Genomic DNA, 24868 nt, shown 5'->3' on the forward strand with positions numbered 1-24868 from the left:
TCATTGGCTATATTTAAGAGGGAGTTAGATGTGGCCCTTGTGGCTAAAGGGATCAGGGGGTATGGAGAGAAGGCAGGTACAGGATACTGAGTTGGATGATCAGCCATGATCATATTGAATGGAGGTGCAGGCTAGAAGGGCCGAATGGCCTACTCCTGCACTTAATTTCTGTTTCCCTCTCCTCCCCCTCTCCTCACCCCTCTCCCATCCCTCTCTCCCCCACCCCCCTTCCCTCTCTACCCCACCCCCTTCCCGCTTTCCCCCCACCCCCTTCCCCCTATCCCTCTGTCCCTCTTCCATCACTCCCGCTACCCCTCTCCTCCTCCCTCCCACTCTTCCACTTCTCTCCCCCTTCCCCTCCACTCTCCCTCCCCACTCTTTCCCTTCTCTCCCCCACCCCTCTCCCCCTCCCTCCCTCCTCCCCATCTTCCCCATCCCCCCTCCCCCACATCTCTCTCCCCATCTCTCACCCCCTACCCCGCTCTCCTTTCCCTCCAAAATCTGTCCCGTTTCCTCCTCCTCCTCTCCCCTCCCTCCCCTCTTCTCACCCCCCCCCCCCCCCCCCGCAAACGCCGTTGGGGAAACAGACCCAACGGGTCTGCACTTGGTCTAGTTAATATATAAAAATATGTGCCTGTCGCCGTCCGTCCGTCCGGCTGCCGGCTGCCTTTCTTCCTTTTGATTCGTTCCATCGTGTGATGTCACAATGCCCAATGTTCACATATGTCCAATCGGAATGGATCCATTTACATATGCCTTTGCAGGAGCCCCAGCCCATGGTGAACGTTCCATTGTGTGATGTCACAATGCCCAATGCTCAAAGACATTCTTGCCATAGAGGGAGTACAGAGAAGGTTCACCAGACTGATTCCTGAGATGTCAGGACTTTCATATGAAGAAAGACTGGATAGACTCGGCTTGTACTCGCTAGATTTTAGAAGATTGAGGGGGGATCTTATAGAAACCGATGTTGGGGAAGTCCAGAACAAGGGGTCACAGTTTAAGGATAAGGGGGAAATCTTCTAGGACCGAGATGAGAAAAACATTTTTCACACAGAGAGTGGTGAATCTCTGGAATTCACTGCCACAGAAGGTAGTTGAGGCCTGTTCATTGGCTATATTTAAGAGGGAGTTAGATGTGGCCCTTGTGGCTAAAGGGATCAGGGTGTGTGGAGAGAAGGCAGGTACAGGATACTGAGTTGGATGATCAGCCATGATCATATTGACTGGAGGTGCAGGCTCGAAGGGCCGAATGGCCTACTCCTGCACCTAATTTCTGTTTCTAAGTTTCCCTCTTCTCACCCCTCTCCCTCTGCCACCCATCCCTCTCTCCCCCACCCCCCCTTCACTCTCTACCTATCCCCTTCCCTCGCTCCCCCCGCCCCCTTCCCCCTACCCCTCTGTCCCTCTTCCACCACTCCCCCTACCCCTCCCTCCCCACTCTTCCACTTCTCTCCCTCACCCCACCCCTTTCCCTCCTCCACCCCTCTCTCCCCCTCCCTTCCCCCTCCTTCCCCTCTCTCCCCCCACCCCTTCCCCCTACCCCTCTGACCCTCCCCACTCTTCCACCTCTCCCCCCTCCCACTATCCCTCCCCACTCTTTCCCCCCTCTCCCCCCACCTCTCTCCCCCTCCCTCCACACTCTTCCCCCTCCCTCCACACTCTTACCCCTCCCTCCTCCTCTCCGTCCCCATCCCTCCCCCCCACATCTCTCTCCCCTCCCCATCCCTCTCTCCTCCCTCTCTTCCACTTCACTTCTCTCCCCCCTTCCCCCTCCACTCTCCCTCCCCACTCTTTCCCCTCTCTCCACCAACCCCTCTCCCCTTCCCTCCCTCCTCCCCTCCCTCCACACCCCCCCCCCTCACCCACATCTCTCTCCCCATCCCCCTCTCTCACCCCCTACCCCGCTCTCCTTTCCCTCCCAAATCTGTCCCGTTCCCTCCTCCTCCTCTCCCCTCCCTCCCCTCTTCTCACCCCCCCTCCCCCCACCTGTGTGTCTGGGGGGTGGTTAATGTGAGTTTGATGCCGCAGCCCCCCCCCTCCCCCCCCCCCCCCCGCAAACGCCGTTGGGGAAACAGACCCAACGGGTCTGCACTTGGTCTAGTTATTATATAAAAGTCTGTGGCTGCCGCCTGCCGTCCGTCCGGCTGCCTTTCTGTCTTTTGATTCGTTCCATCGTGTGATGTCACAATGCCCAATGCTCGCAGATGTCCAATCGGAATGGATCCATTTACATGGACTGCTGCCGGCCGCCTTTCTTCCTTTGATTCATTGCTACTCCGAAACCAGACGAAGAATCGCAGAGATCTTTTCCATTTCGGTAGAGATTTCACTTTTCTTTCTAAGTATCCACTCCTGATTAGATTTCGTCGTGTTTAAGTACACGTTTTAAATCAAATCCTTCTTCCCCCACCCCCCCCCCCCCACCCCCACTGCCAATATTTCAAAAATAAATTGGCTTCTCACCCATAGAACCAGCCCCAGCCCCTGGTGAACGTTCCATTGTGTGATGTCACAATGCCCGATGCTCACAGATGTCCAATCGGAGTGGATCCATTTACATATGCCTTTGCAGGAGCACCAGCACCTGGTGAACGTTCCATCGTGTGATGTCACAATGCCCAATGCTCAAAGACATTGTTGCCATAGAGGGAGTACAGAGAAGGTTCACCAGACTGATTCCTGGGATGTCAGGACTTTCATATGAAGAAAGACTGGATAGACTCGGCTTGTACTCGCCAGATTTTAGAAGGTTGAGGGGGTATCTTATAGAAACTTACAAAATTCTTAAGGGGTTGGACAGGCTTGATGCAGGAAGATTGTTCCTGATGTTGGGGAAGTCCAGAACAAGGGGTCACAGTTTAAGGATAAGGGGTAAATCTTTTAGGACCGAGATGAGAATTTTATTTTTCACACAGAGAGTGGTGAATCTCTGGAATTCTCTGCCACAGTAGGTAGATGAGGCCAGTTCATTGGCTATATTTAAGAGGGAGTTAGATGTGGCCCTTGTGGCTAAAGGAATCGGGGGGTATGGAGAGAAGGCAGGTACAAGATACTGAGTTGGATGATCAGCAATTATCATATTGAATGGTGGTGCAGGCTCAAAGGGCCGAATGGCCTACTCCTACACTTAATTTCTATGTTTCTATGTTTCCCTCTGTTCACCCCTCTCCCTCTCCCACCCATCCCTCTCTCCCCCACCCTCCTTCCCTCTCTACCCCACCCCTTTCCCTCTCTCCCCCCGCCCCCTTCCCCTACCCCTCTGTCCCTCTTCCACCACTCCCCCGTCCCTCTTCCATCACTCCCCTACCCCTCTCCTCCTCCCTCCCCACTCTTCCACCTCTCCCCCTTCCCCCTCCACTCTCCCTCCCCACTCTTTCCCCTCTCTCCCCCCACCCCTCTCCCCCTCCCTCCCTCCTCCCCTCCCTCCCCATCCCCCCCTCCCCCACATCTCTCTCCCCATCCCCCTCTCTCACCCCTTACCCCGCTCTCCTTTCCCTCCCAAATCTGTCCCGTTTCCTCCTCCTCCTCTCCCCTCCCTCCCCTCTTCTCACCCCCCCTCCCCCACCTGTGTGTTTGGGGGGTGGTTAATGTGAGTGTGATGCCGCCGCCCCCCCCCCCCCCCAAACGCCGTTGGGGAAACAGACCCAACGGGTCTGCACTTGGTCTAGTACCATATATAATTGCAATTATTGCAAATTAAAATTTGAGAATTAAGGGACAGAAGTTTAAGGGTAACATGAGGGAGAACTTCTTTACTCAAAGAGTGGTAGCTGTGTGGAATGAGCTTCCAGTGGAAGTGGTGGAGGCATGTTCGATTTTATCATTTAAAAATTAATAGGATAGGTATATGGATGGGAAAGGAATGGAGGGTTATGGTCTGAGTGCAGGTAGATGGGACTAGGTGAGAGGAAGTGTTCGGCACGGGCTAGAAGGGCCAAGATGGCCTGTTTCTGTGCTGTAATTGTTATATGGTTAATCAAGTTGTCCATAGTGCAGAGATACGGGATAATGTTAGTGCAGATAAAGTCCAGTAAAATACAATAAAAGCTAGTCCGAGGGTCTCCAATGAGGTAGATGGTAGTTCAGGACTGTTCTCCAGTTGTAGTAGGATGGTTCAGTTGCCTCACAACAGCTGGGAAGAAACTGTCCCTGAATCTGGAGGTGTGTATTTTCACACGTCCATACTTCTTGCCTGATGAGAGAGGGGAGAAGAGGGAGTGACTGGGGTGAGAGTCATCCTGGATTATGCTGCTGGCCTTGCCTCAATCATGGAAACATTTTATGAGGTCTTTGGTCATCGTTGAAACTCTCGCCCCATTAATACTTTGAGAAGACTTTCTTTCACCGGGACTGCTGTAGTTCAGGAAGGCTGCCCAGCACTACTTTTTCCAAGAGTAATAAATGCCAGCTTTGCCAGTGACCCAAAGATCCCAAAAAGGAATTTAACTAAAAAGTGGGTCTCATGGCTGCAAATTCTGTGATATTTAAAAATGTTTGAACAAGGGACAATTTAAAAATTATGATGCAGCATGGATTCTATTGACTGTAGCATGGATTATTGTACTTTATTTTAAATCTTTAGTTTGAAAAATGATTACAGTTGATCATTGATAAAGTGGACAAAGATAATACTGACTACTTTGTTTCCAAACACCCAAATATACTAGACAGGAGACCCGTTAAAATGACAAGCTTTTCTTGACAAATTCTAATTTTCATGAAAAAGGAAACAAAAAAATCAGCATTAACTTAGTGATTTTATCTCCGACTTGTGTTTTCTGAATATTTTTGTTTACATAAATCGAGCAGCCTAGAGCAATTACTGAGCTTGGAAGTGGCAGGAAGAAAATAATGAGATAAATGATCATGAGGGTGAACAGTTAATCATGTATTTGCTCTGCACATAAATGACACAGTGCACAGATGGGCACATAAGGGACGGCAGAGATGCTGCCTTACAGCGCCAGAAACCCGGGTTTGAACCTGACTACGGGTGCTGTCTGTACAGAGTCTATACGTTATCCCCATGACCGCGTGGGTTTCTCCAGATGCTCTGGTTTCCTCCCACACTCCAAAGACGTACATGTTTGCAGGTTTACTGGCTTCTGGAAATTGTAAATTGTCACAAGTGTGTGTAGGATGGTGTTAGTATATGGGGTGATTACTGGTCGGCGCGGATGCGGTGGGCTAAAATTCCATTGTCTCCATAGATTTTCCTCATATATTGTGATTAATAAAGCCATTGACTACCCCTTATTTAATTTAAATAATTCCATAAGATTAAGCCAACATTGCTGGTGGTTATTTTTCCCCAAAGGGAAACACTCTAAGATTTTAATTTCAAAATAAAGCCGTGTTAAGGGCCAGTGGCAATATCACCGGCCAAACCCCAGGCTGCTTCTGAAAGGGCAAAATTAGAGCATTACTGTTAATTTTTGTATTGCTGCCATATTGATACAGGATTTTAGTTACCTGGTAGAAAGCAGATGTGGTCCCACCTGGCAGAGATAATACTGGGCTCAGCTGCTTTGCTAAGCAACTTGTTAGTGTTAAGAATAGTCAGTCCCACTAGTCAATGCCCTAGAATATGTATCCATCGTACACTTTACTGCTATCAGGAATAAAAAAAACACTAAATCACTAAGTCCTAGATAGGGTTTGCATGAGTATTTGATATTCCTGCAGTTTCATTCAGAACAGATAAGATACATTTGAGCCATCCTACAGCCTTTACATTTTTGGATTTATCTTTGTCCCATTAAAAATAACTATGTTTTGGACTCCTCTCATATTTCTGATACCAAATCCTAAATGTAGAAATGCCGTAGACTTAACAAACCCCCCAAAATGATTGCTCACCTCAGGTATAGCAATTTTACCGTAAAATCAGTGTAAAATCAAGCTTCAATGTATCAGTAAATTAAAAACTTTGCTGCACTTTACAGAAGTCAACCTCCAGGAGATAAGATGTTAAACCAAGGTCCTAACAGACTTTATTACTGGCACGAGGTACGATTCAGTCGCAGTGACTTTGCCTCCAATCTTCACTAACGTTTCTCCCTTCAACAAAACACGAATTTCCAACTGGCCTAGATCTTGCAGTCATCAGTGACATGTTAGCTCTTCCCACTGAGCTCAAAGATAGCTGCTCTAAAGATAGTGATCACCAAGGCTGGGATTTTTTGATGTACATTTCATTCTGGTGTAATGTAGTGGTTGTCTGGTATCCAGCACTGTGATGTGGTGAGGTAGACTGGGCCACTGGAAGAATTCTCGTGCAACATGTTATTACTGACATCAACTTCTGTATTTCTGCATTTATCTACTCAATTGCAGTCTTCAGTGCCACTGTGTATGAATATGAACAGTAATAGTTCCATCATCGTTGTAATGACAAAATCAGTAATATTGTGTATACTTGTGTATCAGAAATAATCTGATAATGAATATAATAGAATGATAATAATATTTGTAAGATTGAAATCCAACTAATGGCTTGGATTTTCCTCAAATGTCAGTCATAATATGTGGAATAACTATCCTTTCATCCCCACTCCTGTCATAAGTTTCATGAGTTCAGGATTTCACTTCTGCACACACAAACAAGAACATCTCATACATCCTGAAAATTGGACCTCGATGTCACTGCTCAGAGTTTAGTTTAGTTTAGACGTACAGCGCGGAAACAGGTCCTTTGGCTGCACAGACCAGCGATCCCCGCACATTAACACTATCCTACACACACTCGGGACAATTGTTCTTACATTTTATACCAAGCCAATTAACCTACAAATGTTTTTGGAGTGAGGGAGGAAACCGAAGATCTCAGAAGACCCACGTGGTTACGGGGAGAATGTAGAAACTCCGTACAAACTCAGCACGCCTAGTCGGGATGGAACCCGGGTCTCTGGAGCTGTAAACGGTGTAAGGCAGCAACTCTACCGCTGCGCCACCGTGCTGCCCCTGTCGGCTTCTTTGGAATCCAGTAAACAAGTGCAAAATTCCTGCATTGCCTCAGCATTTATGCTGGGATTCTCTCACATAGCACCTTCATGGATTTTATGAAGAGAATTAACTTCAAAAGGGAGCCAAGTATGAGTCATTTATGATTTATTTAGCCATTAAATTTAAATGTCAGTCAAATGTTTAATTATTTTTTTAATGTTTGATATCTTTTGATACTGCAAGATTTTTGACTGTTTCTGAACATCAACTGTGAAAATATTTCCCATTATTTTTCTGAACAGAGGTAGGATTTTACACATGCAGCTCTGGACTTCCTTGTCAGTAGGAAACACAGCCACTGGCAGGAAAATCTGGGCCGATTACTTTACAAGAAATAACGTTCTAGGACCATCTAGGGGGGGGGGGGGGGGGGGTAGGAAGGGTGATTAGGCCATCGGAAGGGTGTTGTTGCTGTAGAAGTAAAACAGATTTAAACAGATTTAAGAGAAACAAGGAAATGGCACAATAGTTAAACGAGTAGACAAAACTGCTGGAGAAACTCAGCGGGTGAGGCAGCATCTGTGGAGCAAAGGAAATAGGCAACGTTTCGGGTACTTTGGTTCCGTCTTCCTTAGTGAAGACAGAACCAATCTCCCAGAAATACTAGGGGATCGAGGATCTAGTGGGAGGAACTGAAGGGAATCCACATTAGTCAGGAAATGGTGTTAGGTAAACTGTTGGGACTGAAGACAGATAAATCCCCAGGGCCTGATGGTCTACATCCCAGAGTACTCAAGGAGATGGCCCTAGAAATCGTGGATGCATTGGTGATCATTTTCCAATGTTCTTGCGACTTTGGATCAGTTCCTGTGGACTGGAGGGTAACTCCACTTTTTAAGAAAGGAGGGAGCGAGAAAACGGGGAATTATAGACCAGTTAGCCTCACATCGGTAGTGGGGAAGATGCTAGAGTCAATTATTAAAGAAGTAATAACAGCGCATTTGGAAAGCAGTGACTGGATTGGTCAAAGTCAGCATGGATATATGAAGGGGAAATCATGCTTGATTAATCTTCTGGGATTTTTTTGAGGATGTAACAAGTAGAATGGATAAGGTGGATGTGGTGTATCTGGACTTTCAAAAAGCCTTTGATAATGTTCCACACAAGAGATTAGTGTTGAAAATTAAAGCACATGATATTGGGGGTAGGGTATTGACATGTATAGAGAACTGGTTGGCAGACAGGAAGCAATGCGTAGGAATTAACGGGTCCTTTTCAGAATGGCAGGCAGTGGCTAGTGGGGTGATGCAAGGCTTGGTGCTGGGACCCCAGTTATTTACAATATTTATTAAGGATTTAGACGAGGGAATTAAATGTCAGTGACATCTCCAAGTTTGTGGATGACACAAAGCTAGGCGGCAGTGTGAGCTGCGAGAAGGATGCTATGAGGCTGCAGGGTGACTTGGATAGGTTGGGTGAGTGGGCAGATGCAGTATGCGGATAAATGTGAGGTTATCCACTTTGGTGGCAAGAACAGGAAGGCAGATTATTATCTGAATGGTACAATGCTGGAGTAACTCAGCGGGACAGGCAGCATCTCTGGAGAGAAGGAATGGGTAACGTTTTGTGTCAAGACCCTTCTTCAGAATGATTATCTGAATGGTGTCAGATTGGGAAAAGGAGAGGTGCAACGAGATTTTGGTGTGCTTGTACATCAGCCACTGAAAGTAAGCACGCAGGTACAGCAGGCATGTTGGCCTTCATTGCGAGAGGGTTTGAGTTTAGGAGCAAGGAGGTCCTACTGCAGTTGTACAGGATCCTGTTGAGACCACACCTGGAGTATTGTGTGCAGTTTTGGTCTCCTAACTTGAGGAAGGACATTATTACTATTGAGGGGGTGCAGAGTAGGTTCACCAGGTTAATTCCCAGGATAGCAGGACTGACATATGATGAAAGAATGGGTCAACTGGGCTTGTATTCATTGAAATTTAGAAGGATGAGAGATCTTACAGAAATATATATAATTCTTAAGGGATTGGATAGGCTAGATGAAGGAAAAATGTTCCCGATGTTGGGGGAGTCCAGAACCAGGGGTCAGTTTAAGAATAAGGGGTAGACCATTTAGGACAGATAAGGAAAAACATTTTCACCCAGAGAGTTGTGAATTAGTGGAATTCTCTGCCACAGAAGGCAGTGGAGCTCAATTCACTGGATGTTTTCAAGAGAGGTAGATTTAGCTCTTTGTACTAAAGAAATCAAGAGATATGGGGGAAAAAGCTGGAACGGGGTACAGATTTTAGATGATCAGCCATGATCATATTGAATGACAGTGCTGGCTCAAAGGGCCAAACGGTCTTCCCCTGCACCTATTTTTCTATGTTTCTATGTAAAGTCACCATTAAGGTAGCATCTTAATGGCCATAAGTTTGACACTTAAGTGCAAGCAGTGAACATGTTACAGTCTGTGAATGTTCATTTTCACAAAGGGTTTAATAACATTTGCATTTAGAAAGGGCCTACAGAAATAGCGGGGGGAAAAATATCAAAATGGATATAGCAGGTGACAAATTTCTGGTGCAGAGTTTCTGAGCTTTTGCCACCCACCACATTGGGTTTGTGCTTGTTTGCTTCAACTTTCCAATACAAAGCCATGTGATCCAATTTCTAGGCCTACATTGTTAAACTGCGTAATCATTTATAAACCTCTTGCATCTGTAACAGATTTGATACCAGTAGATGTACTTTATCTCCTTCTAAAAACAGAACATAAGAGAAGTATTGAATACAGGAAATATTGCATCATGCTGGGTTACTATGAATAGGTGACAATTTTGAAATGAGCTCCTGATTGAAAATGACAGCTGGATTTTTTTTATAACTGTGACAGCTGTTCAGACACTGGTGTTCGGAATCAACTGGGAAGGATAAGGGCCTGGAGACAACATTGATTGCTTATGATGCACTCCTGTTTGCTGGTAGTGACTGGAAGAAGATGTGCTATTCAGCAATGTTTCACCGTGGTAAGAATTGATTAGAAGTTTGAATTTGTCATAATTGGGTGAATATTTGCCGAAATCGTCAACGATTTGGCTCGAGTCAAGCAGATAGATAAATCCCAAGTAGGTATAAATAAGGAGGGTCTGACAAATAATATACACCTGACTCTAGAATGAATATGTCGGAAGGAACTGCAGATGCTGGGTTAAACCGAAGATAGACACAAAGCAGCGGGACAGGCAGCATCTCTGGAGAGAAGGAATGGGTGATGTTTCGGGTCGAGACCCTTCTACAAACCAGTGACATTTTGGGTCAAGACCCCTCTTCAGACATTTCCATGATCATCGTCTACTTTGATCTGCCCTTTTCACATGTTACATTCTCTTAGTACGCTTCCATATCTCTAGTTTCCCTTTCCCCTGGCTCTCAGTCTGAAGAAGGGTCTCTACCCGAAACGTCACCCATTCCTTCTCTCCAGAGATGCTGCCTGTCCCGCTGAGTTACTCCAGCTTTTTGTGTCTATCTAGAATTGATGTTACGGGTGTCTTGGAGAATTTACTTTGGTCATTCACCGTATAATAATGAATTTCGCCAAGTAAAGAATATCCAAATTTTACATCAATTAAAAAATTTGGTGAACCCTTTCTAAACGATCAGCATTTTAATATAAATATAACCACAAAAAATGCTTGTGCTGGAATAGATAGATTCCTCACTCAGACATCAGACACTGTATACAATTCATAATTTTTTGCGCACAACTGCGTTAATAATTTCTTGTGCTTTATGCTGTGTCACTATTATAGGAGAGAGTGATGCAACAGGTGCCATTGCAGGATGTCTCTATGGAATTCTCTACGGAGTTGACAATGTTCCAACGAGTCTTTACAAGAACCTAGAGTTCAAAGGACACCTTGAACTGCTGGGGAGACAACTATACCACATTGCTATTGCAGACCGGTAAGTTCAACTGGCATGGAACTCATTCAAAGTTTGAAGCAAAAACCAAATAATACATTTTTTTGTGGCATATATATTTGACAGCTGGCACAGTTATTTGCAGCACTTTTAATGTAACAATCCTGGTATGTCTTGATGGATAATTACTTTCATCTGTTCACGTACAGTTAAGTACGTTCCAACCAGGACTCTGTGCACATATTTACATGCTCCTAGGGATGGTCAATATTTATTCTAAAATAGTATTAACAATCAGAAGGAAATTAGTATGACTGCTTGTCTGTACGGAGTTTGTACGTTCTCCCCATGACCTGGGTGGGTTTTCTCCGAGATCTTCGGTTTCCTTCCACACTCCAAAGACGTACAGGCTTGTGGGTTAATTGGCTTGGTATAAAAATGTAAAATTGTCCGTGTGTGTGTAGGGTAGTGTTAGTGTGCGGGGATCGCTGGTTGGTGCTGACTCGGTGAGCCGAAGGGCCCATTTCCACGCTGTATCTCTAAAACTAAAAGGTATTTGCATAAATCTCCATGAAATGCTTATAATGGGAATTCACAATAGTAAACCAGTATGAGGAAATATCTAACAGTCCTGCAAAACCTTCAAGATTCTCTTGCTGATGTCGTTAACATGGCACGCGCTTTCATGAATAATCTTTATTTACCATTCTACAGTCTTGCCTGAGATCTAAATCACTCCTCATCCCCACCATTCACAACTAATAATAATAATAATAATAATGGATGGGATTTATATAGCGCCTTTCTAATACTCAAGGCGCTTTACATCGCATTATTCATTCACTCCTCAGTCACACTTGGTGGTGGTAAGCTACTTCTGTAGCCACAGCTGCCCTGGGGCAGACTGACGGAAGCGTGGCTGCCAATCTGCGCCTACGGCCCCTCCGACCACTACCAATCACTCACACACATTCACACACAGGCAAAGGTGGGTGAAGTGTCTTGCCCAAGGACACAACGACAGTATGCACTCCAAGCGGGATTCGAACCGGCCACCTTCCGGTCTCCAGCCGAACACTTAGCCCATTGTGCCATCTGTCGTCCCCCTTCCAGCAAACCTTTTATTTGCAGAAAAATCCAGTTTTTTAAATTCTACTTCTTGTGTTCATCTTTCCATATTTTCCTAAAGTATTGATCAAGACAAGGCTTTGCCTTCCATCACAGTGAGGAGGAGATTCACTGCGATGGATGTTTGTGTGAATTGAGTTGGTTGCGTATCTTGTAAAATTGTTTCTTCTTGTTTTATGGCTGCAGAAACCAAAGTTCGTTTGAACCTCATTTGAGGTCCAAATGACAATAAACAATTGTACTGTATTTGATCCTTATTGGTATTTTCAGATCTAGTCAGTCAGTTATTATTTTGTTGCAGATCCTTGTGTCTCAGTGCAGATCACAATCCAAGAAATGAGTCTACAGATGTACATCAAATTGCCAGGATGTTTGTGAACAAACGTACGGCAGATGAGATTAATAATTTGATCAATTACATAGCTCATCTGGAAAAGGTGAAGGAAACAAGCACTGAAAAGTCTGTCAGGTTAACAAACATATTTGTTACAACACCACCCAACACTAAAGCAAAAACTGGTGTAAAGCCTCGGCCAACCAAATTTCAGCTCCTCCAGTCAAGGTTTACAAAGATCGGTTTTCAAGATAAACTGGAGAAACTAGCACTTCCCGAGTCCAAGACAAATAGAATTTCAAAACTATCTACCACCACTGCAGATTGTCAGAATGGTGCAGTCAATTTCACCACAGTGGGTAAAGGAGATGCATGTTTCACCAAAATGCAAAACCTTATGGACTTGCTGACTGAACAAAAATGTGAAAGTGCAAAAATTCCAAAGGTAGATGGTAGTCTCGGAAAACCAATGAGTAAAAATGATGTTACAGCTGGATGTCACACTGCTCCACAGCCTCACACTAACAGTCCTGAACTTTCAACAGGAGATAATGAATGCATCAACTTGACCAAAATGCACAAAACTATTGATTTAGTAATTCAACGAAAATGTGAACCCATTAAAAATGAAGATGCTACTCTGAAACAATCGTTTATCGAAAACGGCACCACAGATCTTTATTATTCAAACACTGTGCAATCTACTGGGAAACATCCAATTTATACAAAGGAATCCAATGACGCATATTCAGAGCCTGTCGGAGAAAGAGATAAGCATGTGCAACTGGATTCTCCAAACGACCACAAACACATGACTTCACCTGAACCATCTGGGCAAACAGTTGCTGAAGTATTATATCCAAATACGGGTATCCAAGTTGATCACCAGACTAAATGTAAGCTGACAGAATCAATCACTAGTGGTGTGGATGAACACAGTGGACAAAATGTACATTTTGTTCCAAGTAGAAATCAAAAGCTTCCTTCACAAGAAATAATGACAAACTCTTCATTGAGTGTTTCAGAAAAAAATCCATCTATTATTGTAACCAATATCCAAGAAAATGGATATAATGAAAGAACAAGGACACCTCCAAGAAGAGGAAGCAATAAACCTATAGTTATTGACTTTCCTAATATCGTAACTAATGATGGCCAGCACTGTTTATTGCAAGTCACTGAAGATATTTTATCTATTAAAAGCAACACAGAGGAAAATCCACAACAAAGAGTGACAGAAAGTAAAGAGGAAACAACAAAATCATTAACATCTAGCCCACAATTAGTTTCTGACACATCTAAGACACAAACACTAAAAGATACTTTGCAAAAACCAAAATCCACATTCACTAATGGACCTCTAACATTGCCGAATGATAAACAGCATGAAATCAAACAAGATGACCAATGGTGTAAATACATGCTCAATGAGTTGGTTAATGGAGTTAAATATCACGATGTCATGACAAAGGAACATTCTCCACAAACAGATACAAAACTGGTGAAAAATACAATCTCACAAATGAAACACTTCAACCCATTTGTCAACTTGAGTGAAAATCAATCAGTGGATGAAACCACACAGAATTCAGAGCCTGCTCCTAGAATTCCCTTTCCTCACAATGAATTACTAGGAATAGATGATGATGATACACAAAAGAAATGCACTGGAGCCATACACCGCACACATGTACTGCAAGGACAATGTCTGCAAGTTCAAAAGGTGAACTCGGAGGAAACTGGCAAACCACAAATCAGAAGTCTGCAGCTATTCACTGACCCACATGAAGAGCAAAAGCTGAAGAGAATTGAACCAAACTCAGAGTCAGGATCCTCAAACAAAATCCAAACACTGCCAGAGACACAGTCAACAGAAAAGAAAAAGGATAATCAGTGCAGAAATATTCCCTGTCAGTCCAGTGACTCGGGCCACACAGTTGTGCCGCTCAGAGTTGGCCAGGAGCATCAACCTTCAGAAACACTATCAGAAATCGCACCGGCAACAATCTTACAAACTGCGAATCCCGAGTCACTCTCTGACTTGTACAAAAAGCAAAAGCTGATCGAGAATCCACAAAAACGGCAGCTATTTGTTGTCACAGCCAAAGCAGAAAGTGATCATCAACATGCAGACCTCTGCAGCCAGCCGAAGGAATTAGTGAATCTAACCAACCGCTGTGGGGATTTGCAAGAATCTTTTCATGCTGTTGATCCCAATATCAAACGTGCTGCTGCAGAATGGAACGGATGTACAAGTCCTGCAAAGTCATGGAAGTACAAGGCATATAGTTACGCTGACCCTTCAGTGATTTCAAAATCTAACCAGAGATTACTACTGAGAGCTACTGATGTCATACAACTCTCCACCTCAAAGATCTGATTTTCCCTGACAATGGACTGAATACAAAACCATTGTTATCTCTGGAATGTGTGATCATAACATCATATTTTAGTGTTTTGTATCATATCAGACAAATGGATATTAGGGATTCAAGATTTATAATTTGCTGAAATTCCACATGTGTAAAAAACTTTTAAACAGATTTTTTAATGTGTCAAAGCTGATCCTCGATTATATATTCATTCCGGTTATGTATTTAAACCAGTCATATTTACAAATGAATATGTTCACAAATAGACTTGCCAAAGACCGATGTGATGCAAAGCCAAATAGATGAGTCAATCCAATGTGGATCACGTTACGATGAAAGCAATGTCGAATCTATCACTCTGCACTCCCTTTACCATCAGATTTGCCAAGTTAGTTTTCATGCTGAAGTATCGTTCAGACAATCTTGTCAATGCCATTACTCATAATCGTTTACTTCGAAGTTTAATTTAAATATTTAGTGTAATCCTCGCGTTCCTCTTCTTAGACGTACGACTGATAAAGCGGTGAACATCAAGGTCAGTCATTCCAGTTTCTAATTGTGCTGTCAGCATCTACAGCTTAGATTGGAAGAGGAGTAACAGAGGTAACATAACAGCTTCATTAACGTATTTATTCCACGTTGCAAATGAATGAGCACCACATGAAAAAATAAAAGTGAAAATAGGTTTAAAAATAATACCATACCTTCTTACTATTGCTCTTATAAGGTAAATAATCATTACACAAGTGGGGCACAAATTAGGAAAAGCATTTTTTTTTTTACCGAACATGTACAAATCATGTCATTTATTGCAGACACATGGAACTGCAGGTGCTGGTTTACAATAAAAATATACAAAGTGCTGGAGTAGCTCAGTGGGTCAGGCAGCACCTCTGCTGCCCTTTCAGGCCAGGACAGTCACTTATCCATGTTCTCCAGAGATCATAATCATACTTTATTAGCCAAGTATGTTTTGCAACATACGAGGAATTTCATTTGCCATACAGCGAAGCAAGCACCAGAACACACAAAATACATTTTAACATAAACATCCACCACAGTGACTCCGCCACATTCCTCACTGTGATGGAAGGCCAACAAAAAGTTCACTCTTCCCCTCTTTGTCCTCCCGTGGTCGGGGACTTCGAGCCTTCCGTTGACGGGACGTTCTTGACTCCCGTAGCCGGTGGCGTTCGGGCCCTCCCCGTCGGGGCTGGTCCAACCTTCTGCATGGTTGGAGCTCCCGACATCTATGGTCTCTACCCGAGACTGCGAGCTCCTGATGGTGAAATCTGCAGTCCGATGCAGGTTAGAGCGTCGATCCCAGGCAAGGGATCGGCTCCGATGGTAAGTCCACGCCCCACGGTAGGACTCAAAGTCAGTCCCGAGCTAGGCCACCAGATCCACGATGTTAGGCCGCACAGCGACCGGAGATATGATCCGGAAAACAATCGCATCTTCGGCAGGTAAGAGATTGAAAAAAAGTTTCCCCCGATCCCCTCCCACCACATAAAATAAACCAGAGAACATTATAACAAACTTTTAAAACCCACTAAAAATAACAAAAAAAAGATGAAAAGACAGACAGATTACTGGCGAGGCTGCCATCGCCAGCGTTCCCTGGATGCTGCCTGATCCGCTGAGTTATTCAAGCACTTTGTGTCTTTTTTCATTTATTTGCATTTTGTTTCATTCACACATTTTATTCCATAATTTAAAATATTCTCTCCCCCAACTACTGACAGATTCTGGTTCTTCATAAAATGGTCAATGTCCCTATTCCATATTATATCATAACTTAGTTAAAATCATCTTACATTTGAAAAAAAAAAGCAGCACCAAAGCTCGTGCTGACATTGGAGCTAACCACATGTAAAGAGAAGATTCAAAGTATAACAGTGTAACCTGCATCGTACGGCAGAGCTCAGTTGAATATAGCTGGTACACAACTATTTTAACCATCATATATCTGACTTAGTTCCCCTGCAGCATTAACCCTGGAAAATGAAGCAAGCAGATCCTCATCCTGGGATTGTGTAGGGAGGAACTGCAGAGGCTGGTTTACACCAAAGACAGACCCCAAAAAACTGGAGTTACTCAGCAGGCCAGGTACCATCTCTGGAGAGGAATGGGTGACGTTTTGGGTCGAGACCCTTCTTCAGACTGAGAGTCAAGGGAGAAGGAAATGAGAGATGTGAAAAGGAAGATGGAATAATGAATGAAAGGTATGCAAAAGGACAAATCAAAGAATCCTGGTATTTCTGTTTAAGAAGGAACTGCAGATGCTGGAAAATCGAAGGTAGACAAAAATGTTGGAGAAACTCAGCGGGTGAGGCAGCATCTATGGAGCGAAGGAAATAGCCAACGTTTCGGGTCGAAACCCTTCTTCAGTCTGAAGAAAGGTTTTACCCCGAAACGTTGCCTATTTCCTTCGCTCCATAGATGCTGCCTCACCCGCTGAGTTTCTCCAGCATTTTTGTCTATCTTGGTATTTCTGCCTTGGTATGAACTACCTTAAATTGCTCTGTTTTAACAGCCTAAAACTTCACCGTTACAACTGAAAAAAAACTTGTTAAGCTACTTCTGCTACATTCCATGTAGGAACTGCAGATGCTGGTTTACACCAAAGGCAGACACCAAATGCTGGATTAACTCAGTGGGTCAGGCAGCATCTCTGGAGAGATGGAACAGGTGACATTTCAGGTTGAAACCCTTCTTCAGACTGAGAACCAGGAAGCAGGAAAATTAGAGGTATGAAAAGGATCCGTACAAATCAGAGCCGGCACCGCTGACCAAGGAAAGGTGGAGCCCACAATGGTTCATGGTAATTTGTGGAAGAGGTGAAAAGAAAGGGATGTATGGATGCAAACAGTGGAACTGGCAGTACGTCTAGGGTGGTGGGGATGGGCGGAGAAGGAATGCAGGGGTTACTTGTAATTAGATAAATTAAAATTCATATCGCTGGGTTGTAAACTGCCAAAGTGAAATATGAGGTGCTGTTACTGCAATTTGCGTGAGGCTTCACCCAGGACAGAAAGGTCAGTGTGGGAATGGGAGTTAAAATGTTTAGCATCCAGGAGATCACAGGCCAAGGCAGACTGAGTGGAGGTGTTCACTCAGCCTGCGCTTGGTCTCACATACCAAAGTGCCACGAGAACACCGGATACAATGGATGAGGTTGGAAGAGGTGCACGTGAACCTCTACCTCACCTGAAAAGGACTGCCAGGGTCCCTGGATGGAGTCGATGAAGGAGGTATAGGGACAGGTGTTGCATCTCCTGTGGTTGCTGGGGAAAGTAGCTGGGAAGTGGGTGGTTTGGGTGGGATGGGGCGAGTTGTGGAGGGAACAATCTCTGCGGAAAGGGATGGAGATGGGAAGATGTGACTTTGTCTCTGTTGCGACTGGGGGAGGGGGGAGCAAGAGCGGAGCTCTGGGATATCGAGGAGACCCTAGTGAGGGCCTCATCCCTAAAGAATGAGGACCTCAGATGTCCCCGTATGGAACACCTCATCTTTGACGCAGATGTGGCGGAGAGGGAGGAATTGGGAGTAGGGGATAGAGTCTTTGCTGGAGTCAGGGTGGGAAGCAACTTGCCCTCCCCTTTCTTGATCTCACCGTCTATCACAGGAGATATGGACTATCGGCTGATGTCTATTACAAACCTACCTACTCCCACTTCCTGCCAGTTCCAGGGTTTCACATCCATATAATCCCTTTGTTGTCACCTCTTCCACAGTTACCACTGGACCATTGTGGGCTCCACCTTTCCTTGGTCATCAGGCCGGCTCTGATTTGTTCTGAACCTCCCCCCTGACTGTCTGAAGGGTTTCGACCTGAAACGCCACCTATTCCCTTTGTCCAGAGATGCTGCCTGACCAGTTACTCCAGCATTTTGTGTGTATCTGCTACATCCCCCCCCCCCCTCACTACCTGAGCTAAACCCCTCCCTCAGAGCACCTCCACATTATCTCTGACCTTGCATCATTCTCAACTACACTTATTATCTTCAAGGCCATGTCCCTTTCTCAATTCTATTGTCATTACATGACTGGCGACATAATTATTTTTTTAAACTATTTGCCCAGCCCCCACTCCCACCCTCATCATGTTAGCTGACATTATATGAACATTTATCCCTTCTTTGGTTCCCATCTACTGTCACCAATGCAGATGTCTGTCTCAGTGATGTTATGAGTCATTTGATCATTAATGTTGATCATGAATTCTTTGGTGTAATCAGTAAAATTGATGCGCCAGGATTCCTCAGATGTGTTCACAACCTGAACAGTTCACAAGTTGCAAATTCAGCCACAAATCGAAGCATCGCCTCGTTGTTAAATTGCACTTTACAAAATGAAAATACCTAATCGAAGAGAATGTCATGAGTATTGATGGCAAAAAAAGTTGGTCAATTGGTTCTTACATCTTTACACAAGAACAGTTTAGCCAAACAACTGAAATATAATCTCGTTTTGATGCTTGCTGGAGGATTCTGTTTTTCTGGTAGTCTCAATTTGATGGAAAGCATGGTGCAATCAATGATACTAATGCCCCTGTCCCACTTAGGAAACCTGAACGGAAACCTCTGGAGACTTTGCGCCCCACCCAAGGTTTCCGTGCGGTTCCCGGAGGTTGCAGGTGGTTGCAGGTAGTGGAAGCAGGCAGGGAGACTGACAAAAACCTCCAGGAACCGCACGGAAACCTTGTGTGGGGCGCAAAGTCTCCGGAGGTTTCCGTTCTGGTTTCCTAAGTGGGACAGGGGCATTAGGGAGCAGAATTCTATGACTATTTGACTTGTTATGAGAATGCGTAACGCTGTTACTGCCTTCCATAAAATGAAACATGGGACTAGCATCCTCACAAGACATGCATTAACAAAAATGACCCTACAAAACTCTGCATGGCCCCATGCTATTTAAATAGCATTGACTCAACAGCATATTATGTCGTGATTAGATAGTCACAAAGCTCTAAGTGAACGATTACTGAATTCCAAAGCAATGCCAAGGTCTATGACCCAACGAGCAAATTAAAAAATGCTCAGTAACCTGCCTGTCACTGGATTATAAAAAAAACACTTATTTAAGTATTTGACAGATTGACAAATAAGGAAAATAAAAGGTTCCTTCAAATGCTGTGTATAATACTCGCCTGGTTTAGTTTGCTATAGCATTTCTGATGAATGTATAGCCGTGAGTGATTAAACACTTAATTTTACTTTAAACATCCACCGTCAATTTGGATAGAAATTGCTAGTAGTGTTCGCATCATTTGTTTCCTGGAACTTGTGCCCTGCACTATACAAAGACAGTATGGAGTTGATGCAGGTGAATTTTAGGGTAGGCAGTCAAAACCTTTTCCCCCAGTGTTGAAATGTCAAGGGCACTGCTTTAAGGTGAGAGGCAACATTTACACCAGATGTGCAGAGCACAGTGGTGAGTGTCTGGAAAGCGTTGCCAGCGGTGATAGTGGGGGCAGATACGATATTGCTATTTAAGAGCCTTTTAGATCGGCACATGAATATGCAGGGAATGGAGGGACATGGATCACGTGCAGGCAGAGTAGATTAGTTTAACATGGTATCATGTTCGGCACAGACATTGTGAGCCGGGCGGCCTGTCCTGTGTTGTGCTGTTCTATATGGCCTCTCACTCCACTCCTGCGTTCAGTATTCTGTCACAATACTATTGGAGTGATTTTAGAAGGGAGGGTCTTGGTTTCCGTCACCTACATTGTTTAAAAAGGGGTCTAAGAGTAAACCTAGCAATTATAGACCTGTTCGTTTGACGTCAGTAGTGGGCAAATTAATGGAAAGGATACTTAGAGATAATATATATAATCATCTGGGTAAACGGTCTGATTAGGAACAGTCAACATGGATTTGTGCCTGGAATGTCATGTTTGACTAATCTTCTTGAATTTTTTGAAGAGGTTACTAGGGAAATTGATGAGGGTAAAGCAGTGGATGTTGTCTATATAGACTTCAGTAAGGCCTTTGACAAGGTTCCACATGGAAGGTTGGTTAAGAAGGTTCAATTGTTGGGTATTAATAGTGGAGTAGCAAGATGGATTCAACAGTGGCTGAATGGGAGATACCAGAGGGTAATGGTGGATAACTGTTTGTTAGGTTGGAGGCCGGTGACTAGTGGGGTGCCTCAGGGATCTGTGTTGGGTCCACTGTTGTTTGTCATATACATCAATGATCTGGATGATGGTTTGGTAAATTGGATTAGTAAGTATGCAGATGATACTAAGATAGGTGGTGTTGTGGATAATGAAGTAGATTTTCAAAGTCTACAGAGAGATTTAGGCCATTTGGAAGAGTGGGCTGAAAGATGGCAGATGGAGTTTAATGCTGATAAGTGTGAGGTGCTACATCTTGGCAGGACAAATCAAAATAGGACGTACATGGTAAATGGTAGCGAATTGAGGAATGCAGTTGAACAGAGGGATCTAGGAATAACTGTTCATAGTTCCCTGAAGGTGGAATCTCATGTAGATAGGATGGTAAAGAAAGCTTTTGGTGTGCTGGCCTTTATAAATCAGAGCATTGAGTATAGAAGTTGGGATGTAATGTTAAAATTGTACAAGGCATTGGTGAGGCCAATTCTGAAGTATGGTGTACAATTTTGGTCGCCAAATTATAGGAAAGATGTCAACAAAATAGAGAGAGTATAGAGGAGATTTACTAGAAGGTTGCCTGGGTTTCAGCACCTAAGTTATAGAGAAAGGTTGAACAAGTTAGGTCTTTATTCTTTGGAGCGCAGAAGGTTAAGGGGAGACTTGATAGAGGTCTTTAAAATTATGAGAGGGATAGACAGAGTTGACGTGGATAAGCATTTTCCATTGAGAGTAGGGAAGATTCAAACAAGCGGACATGATTTGAGAATTAAGGGACAAAAGTTTAGGGGCAACATGAGGGGGAACTTCTTTACTCAAAGAGTGGTAGCTGTGTGGAATGAGCTTCCAGTAGAAGTGGTGAAGGCAGGTTTGTTTTTATCATTTAGAAATAAATTGGATAGGTATATGGACGGGAAAGGAATGGAGGGTTATGGTCTGAGTGCAGGTAGATGGGACTAGGTGAGAGTAAGTGTTCGGCATGGACTAGAAGGGCCGAGATGGCCTGTTTCCGTGCTGTAATTGTTATATGGTTACAGCTGAGTCCTAGAGTGATACAGCGTGGAAACAGGCCCTTCGGCTCAATCTGCCCACAGCTGCCAACATGTCCCAGCTACATTGGTCCCACTTGCCAACGTTTGGTCCAAATCCCTCCAAAAGTGTCCCATCCATGTACCTGTCTAACTGTTTCTTAAATGTTGGGATAGTCCCTGCTTCAACTACCTCCTCTGGCAGCTACCACCCACCACCCTTTGTGCAAAAACGTTACCCCTCAGATTCCTATTAAATCTTTTTCTCTTCACCTTAAAGCTGTGTCCTCTGATCCTCGATTCATCAACTCTGGGCAAGAGTCTCTGTGCATCTACCTGTTCTATTCCTCTCATGATTTTATACTCTTTTATAAGACCATCCCTCATCCTCCTGCACTCCAAGGAATAGAGACCCAGCCTCCTCAACCTCTCCCTCTATTCCTGGCAACAACTTTGTAAATCTTCTCTGAACCCTTTCCAGCTTGATATCTTTCCTATAACATGGTGCCCAGAACTGAACACAATACTCTAAATGCAGCCTCACCAATGTCTTAAACAACTGCAACATGACCTCCCAATGTTTACCCTGCACGGGAGACCCGACCTTTTCTTTGTCGGGTCTCCGTTGTCGTTGGGGCTGCAACGAGGAGCGGCCTCCAACAGGAAGACCGGGGGCTGTGGTGCCGACTACTCACCTCACCGTCGCGGAGCTGGCCGAGTCCAGAGCGGGTGGAGCTGTGGTGGACGCTGCTGCGGCCCGACCCCCGGAGATTCGGAGGCTGCAACTGCGGGTTTGGCGGGCGGCACCGGGAGCCCGCGGGTCCCTGGGGGGAGACCGCTTTTCGGGACTTCCGCAACGGCGACTTCTCCCGCCCGAGTTGCGGGGTTGAAGAGCTCCTGGAGCGGGGCCTTACAGCACCGCCCCGCGCGGCTTGGAATGGCCGCGGGACTCTGCGAGCGCGCGCCGGGGGCTCTAACACCAAGACCCGGTGTGCGACCTTGCATCACCCGGCGTGGCTTTAATGGCCGCGGGACAATTCGCCATCGCCCGCCGGGGGCTTTGACTTTGACTCTGACATCGGGGGGGAGAGTGCAGTGGAGAGATAAGTTTTTTTGGCCTTCCATCACAGCAATGTGATGGATGTTTATGTAAATTATGTTGTGTCTTGGGTCTATTTGTTTGTAATGTATGGCTGCAGAAACGACATTTTGTTTGGACCTCAAGGGGTCCAAATGACAATAAATTGAATTGTATTGTATTGTATTGTATTTATACTCAATACTCTGACTGATGAAGGCCTATGTGCCATATGTTGCTGCTTGCTGTCTGCTCCACCTCATGCAACAAGTGAGGTAGATGTCTGTACTGGCAGGACTAAAGGGCAGATGCAGCCACACAACACAAGGGCATCCACAAGGTGTGAGCATCCACAATGTGTCCTTTATTCATTGAGATATAAAACACTCAAGAGCGGCTAGAGGCGATGACTTCTCATTTCTGTGCACTTGCCCTGCATGTTTCCACTGGTTCACACACAAGGACTGCAAGTCACAAATAGTGAATGGAGGTAGCACACTGGATTAGTTGTCACCTGCAACTGAGACCCATAGAACAAAATAAATACCAAACTGAAGAAACCTCTAATAGGCACATCATATTAACCAATCATTAAAATGCTGTCATTAATATAAAGGAGTATCGTTTAGAGATACAGTGCGGAAACAGGTCCTTCGGCCACCGAGTCCGCACCGACCAGCGATCCCCGTACACTAATATTATCGGACACACACTAGGGACAATTTATATTTATACCAAGCCAATTAACCTACAAACCTGGAAGTTTTTGGAGTGTGGAAGTAAACCGAAGATCTCGGAGAAATCAGACGCAGGCCACGGGGAGAAGGTACAAACTCCGTACAGACAAGCACCCGTGGTCAGGATTGAACCCGGCTGGCGCTGTAAGGCAGTAGCTCTACCTTATTCCACCTTACCGCCCTTATATGGCATAATTTAGAAATACTGCAGAGTAACTGTGCTTTTATTTTCCTGATGCTTCATAAAACACAAATCTAAACGGAAATTATAATGTCCCGCCCTCACCTCTCATCCAGCTTCCTCCCCCCACTACAATCAGTGTGAAGAAGGGTCCTGATCCAAAACATTGCTCCCCAGAGCTGCTTGTCCCATTGAGTTGCTGCTGCATTTTGTGTCTTTTTTTTGTAAACCAGTATCTGCAGTTTCTTGTGACTAAAATGTACCCTGGTCATGTTCGGGCAATTGACTGATGTCCTTTCCTACTTTTGCAAATTTTTCTGAGTATTGAGTTTCCTTACAGATCCAGAATTAGAACACAAAAGGGTCTGATGGAGGGCTGGAATGAAGACATTTTTATGGCTTGCGTTTATTGGTCAGGGCTCAGAGTACAGGCATTGGGAACGCCATATTGCAGCTTGAGCAATTGACGGCACTGGGCCTGTACTCGCTGGACTTTACAAGGATCAGGGGGGACCTCATTGAAACTTACCGAATAGTGAAAGGCCTGGATAGAGTGGATGTGGAGAAGATGTTTCCACAAATGAGAGAGTCCAGGACCAGAGTTCAAAGCCTCAGAATTAACGGGCGTTCCTTTAGGAAGATGAGGGGGAATTGCTTTAGTCAGAGGGTGGTGAATCTGTGGAACTCATTGCCACGGAAGGCTGTGAAGGCTAAGTCAATGGATATTTTTAAGGCGGAGGTAGATTGTTGATTAGTACAGGTGTCAGGGGTTATGGGGAGAAGGCAGGAGAATGGGGCTGAGGGAGATGGATCAGCCATGATTGAATGGCAGAGTAGACTTGATGGGCCAAATGGCTAAATTCTGCTCCTAGCTTGAAAGAGTGCAGAAAAGATTTGCAAAGATGAGGGCAGGCTGGGAGTTTTTTTCCCTGGAGCATAGGATGCTGTGGGGTGAAACTAGTGAGGTCTAAAAAATCATGAGCGGGATAGATAAGGTAAATGATCACAGTGTTTTTCCTTGGGTAG

At 44.7% G+C, this 24868-nt stretch overlaps 1 protein-coding gene across 1 annotated transcript in view; it reads left to right on the forward strand.

Annotated features, from left to right (window-relative positions):
• The window catches only part of LOC116980073, a 34734-nt gene extending 19362 nt beyond the window's left edge, over window positions 1-15372 (forward strand). The window contains exons 6-8 of the mRNA XM_033032166.1: window positions 9836-9968; window positions 10752-10905; window positions 12293-15372. Of these exons, the coding sequence (XP_032888057.1) occupies window positions 9836-9968; window positions 10752-10905; window positions 12293-14705 (2700 nt within the window). The 3' untranslated portion in view covers window positions 14706-15372. The remainder of the gene's footprint in view (window positions 1-9835; window positions 9969-10751; window positions 10906-12292) is intronic.
• The last annotated feature ends 9496 nt before the right edge of the window (window positions 15373-24868 follow it).

This window comes from Amblyraja radiata, chromosome 13 (assembly GCF_010909765.2).
Source record: "Amblyraja radiata isolate CabotCenter1 chromosome 13, sAmbRad1.1.pri, whole genome shotgun sequence".
In the NCBI taxonomy this organism is placed as follows: domain Eukaryota; kingdom Metazoa; phylum Chordata; class Chondrichthyes; order Rajiformes; family Rajidae; genus Amblyraja; species Amblyraja radiata.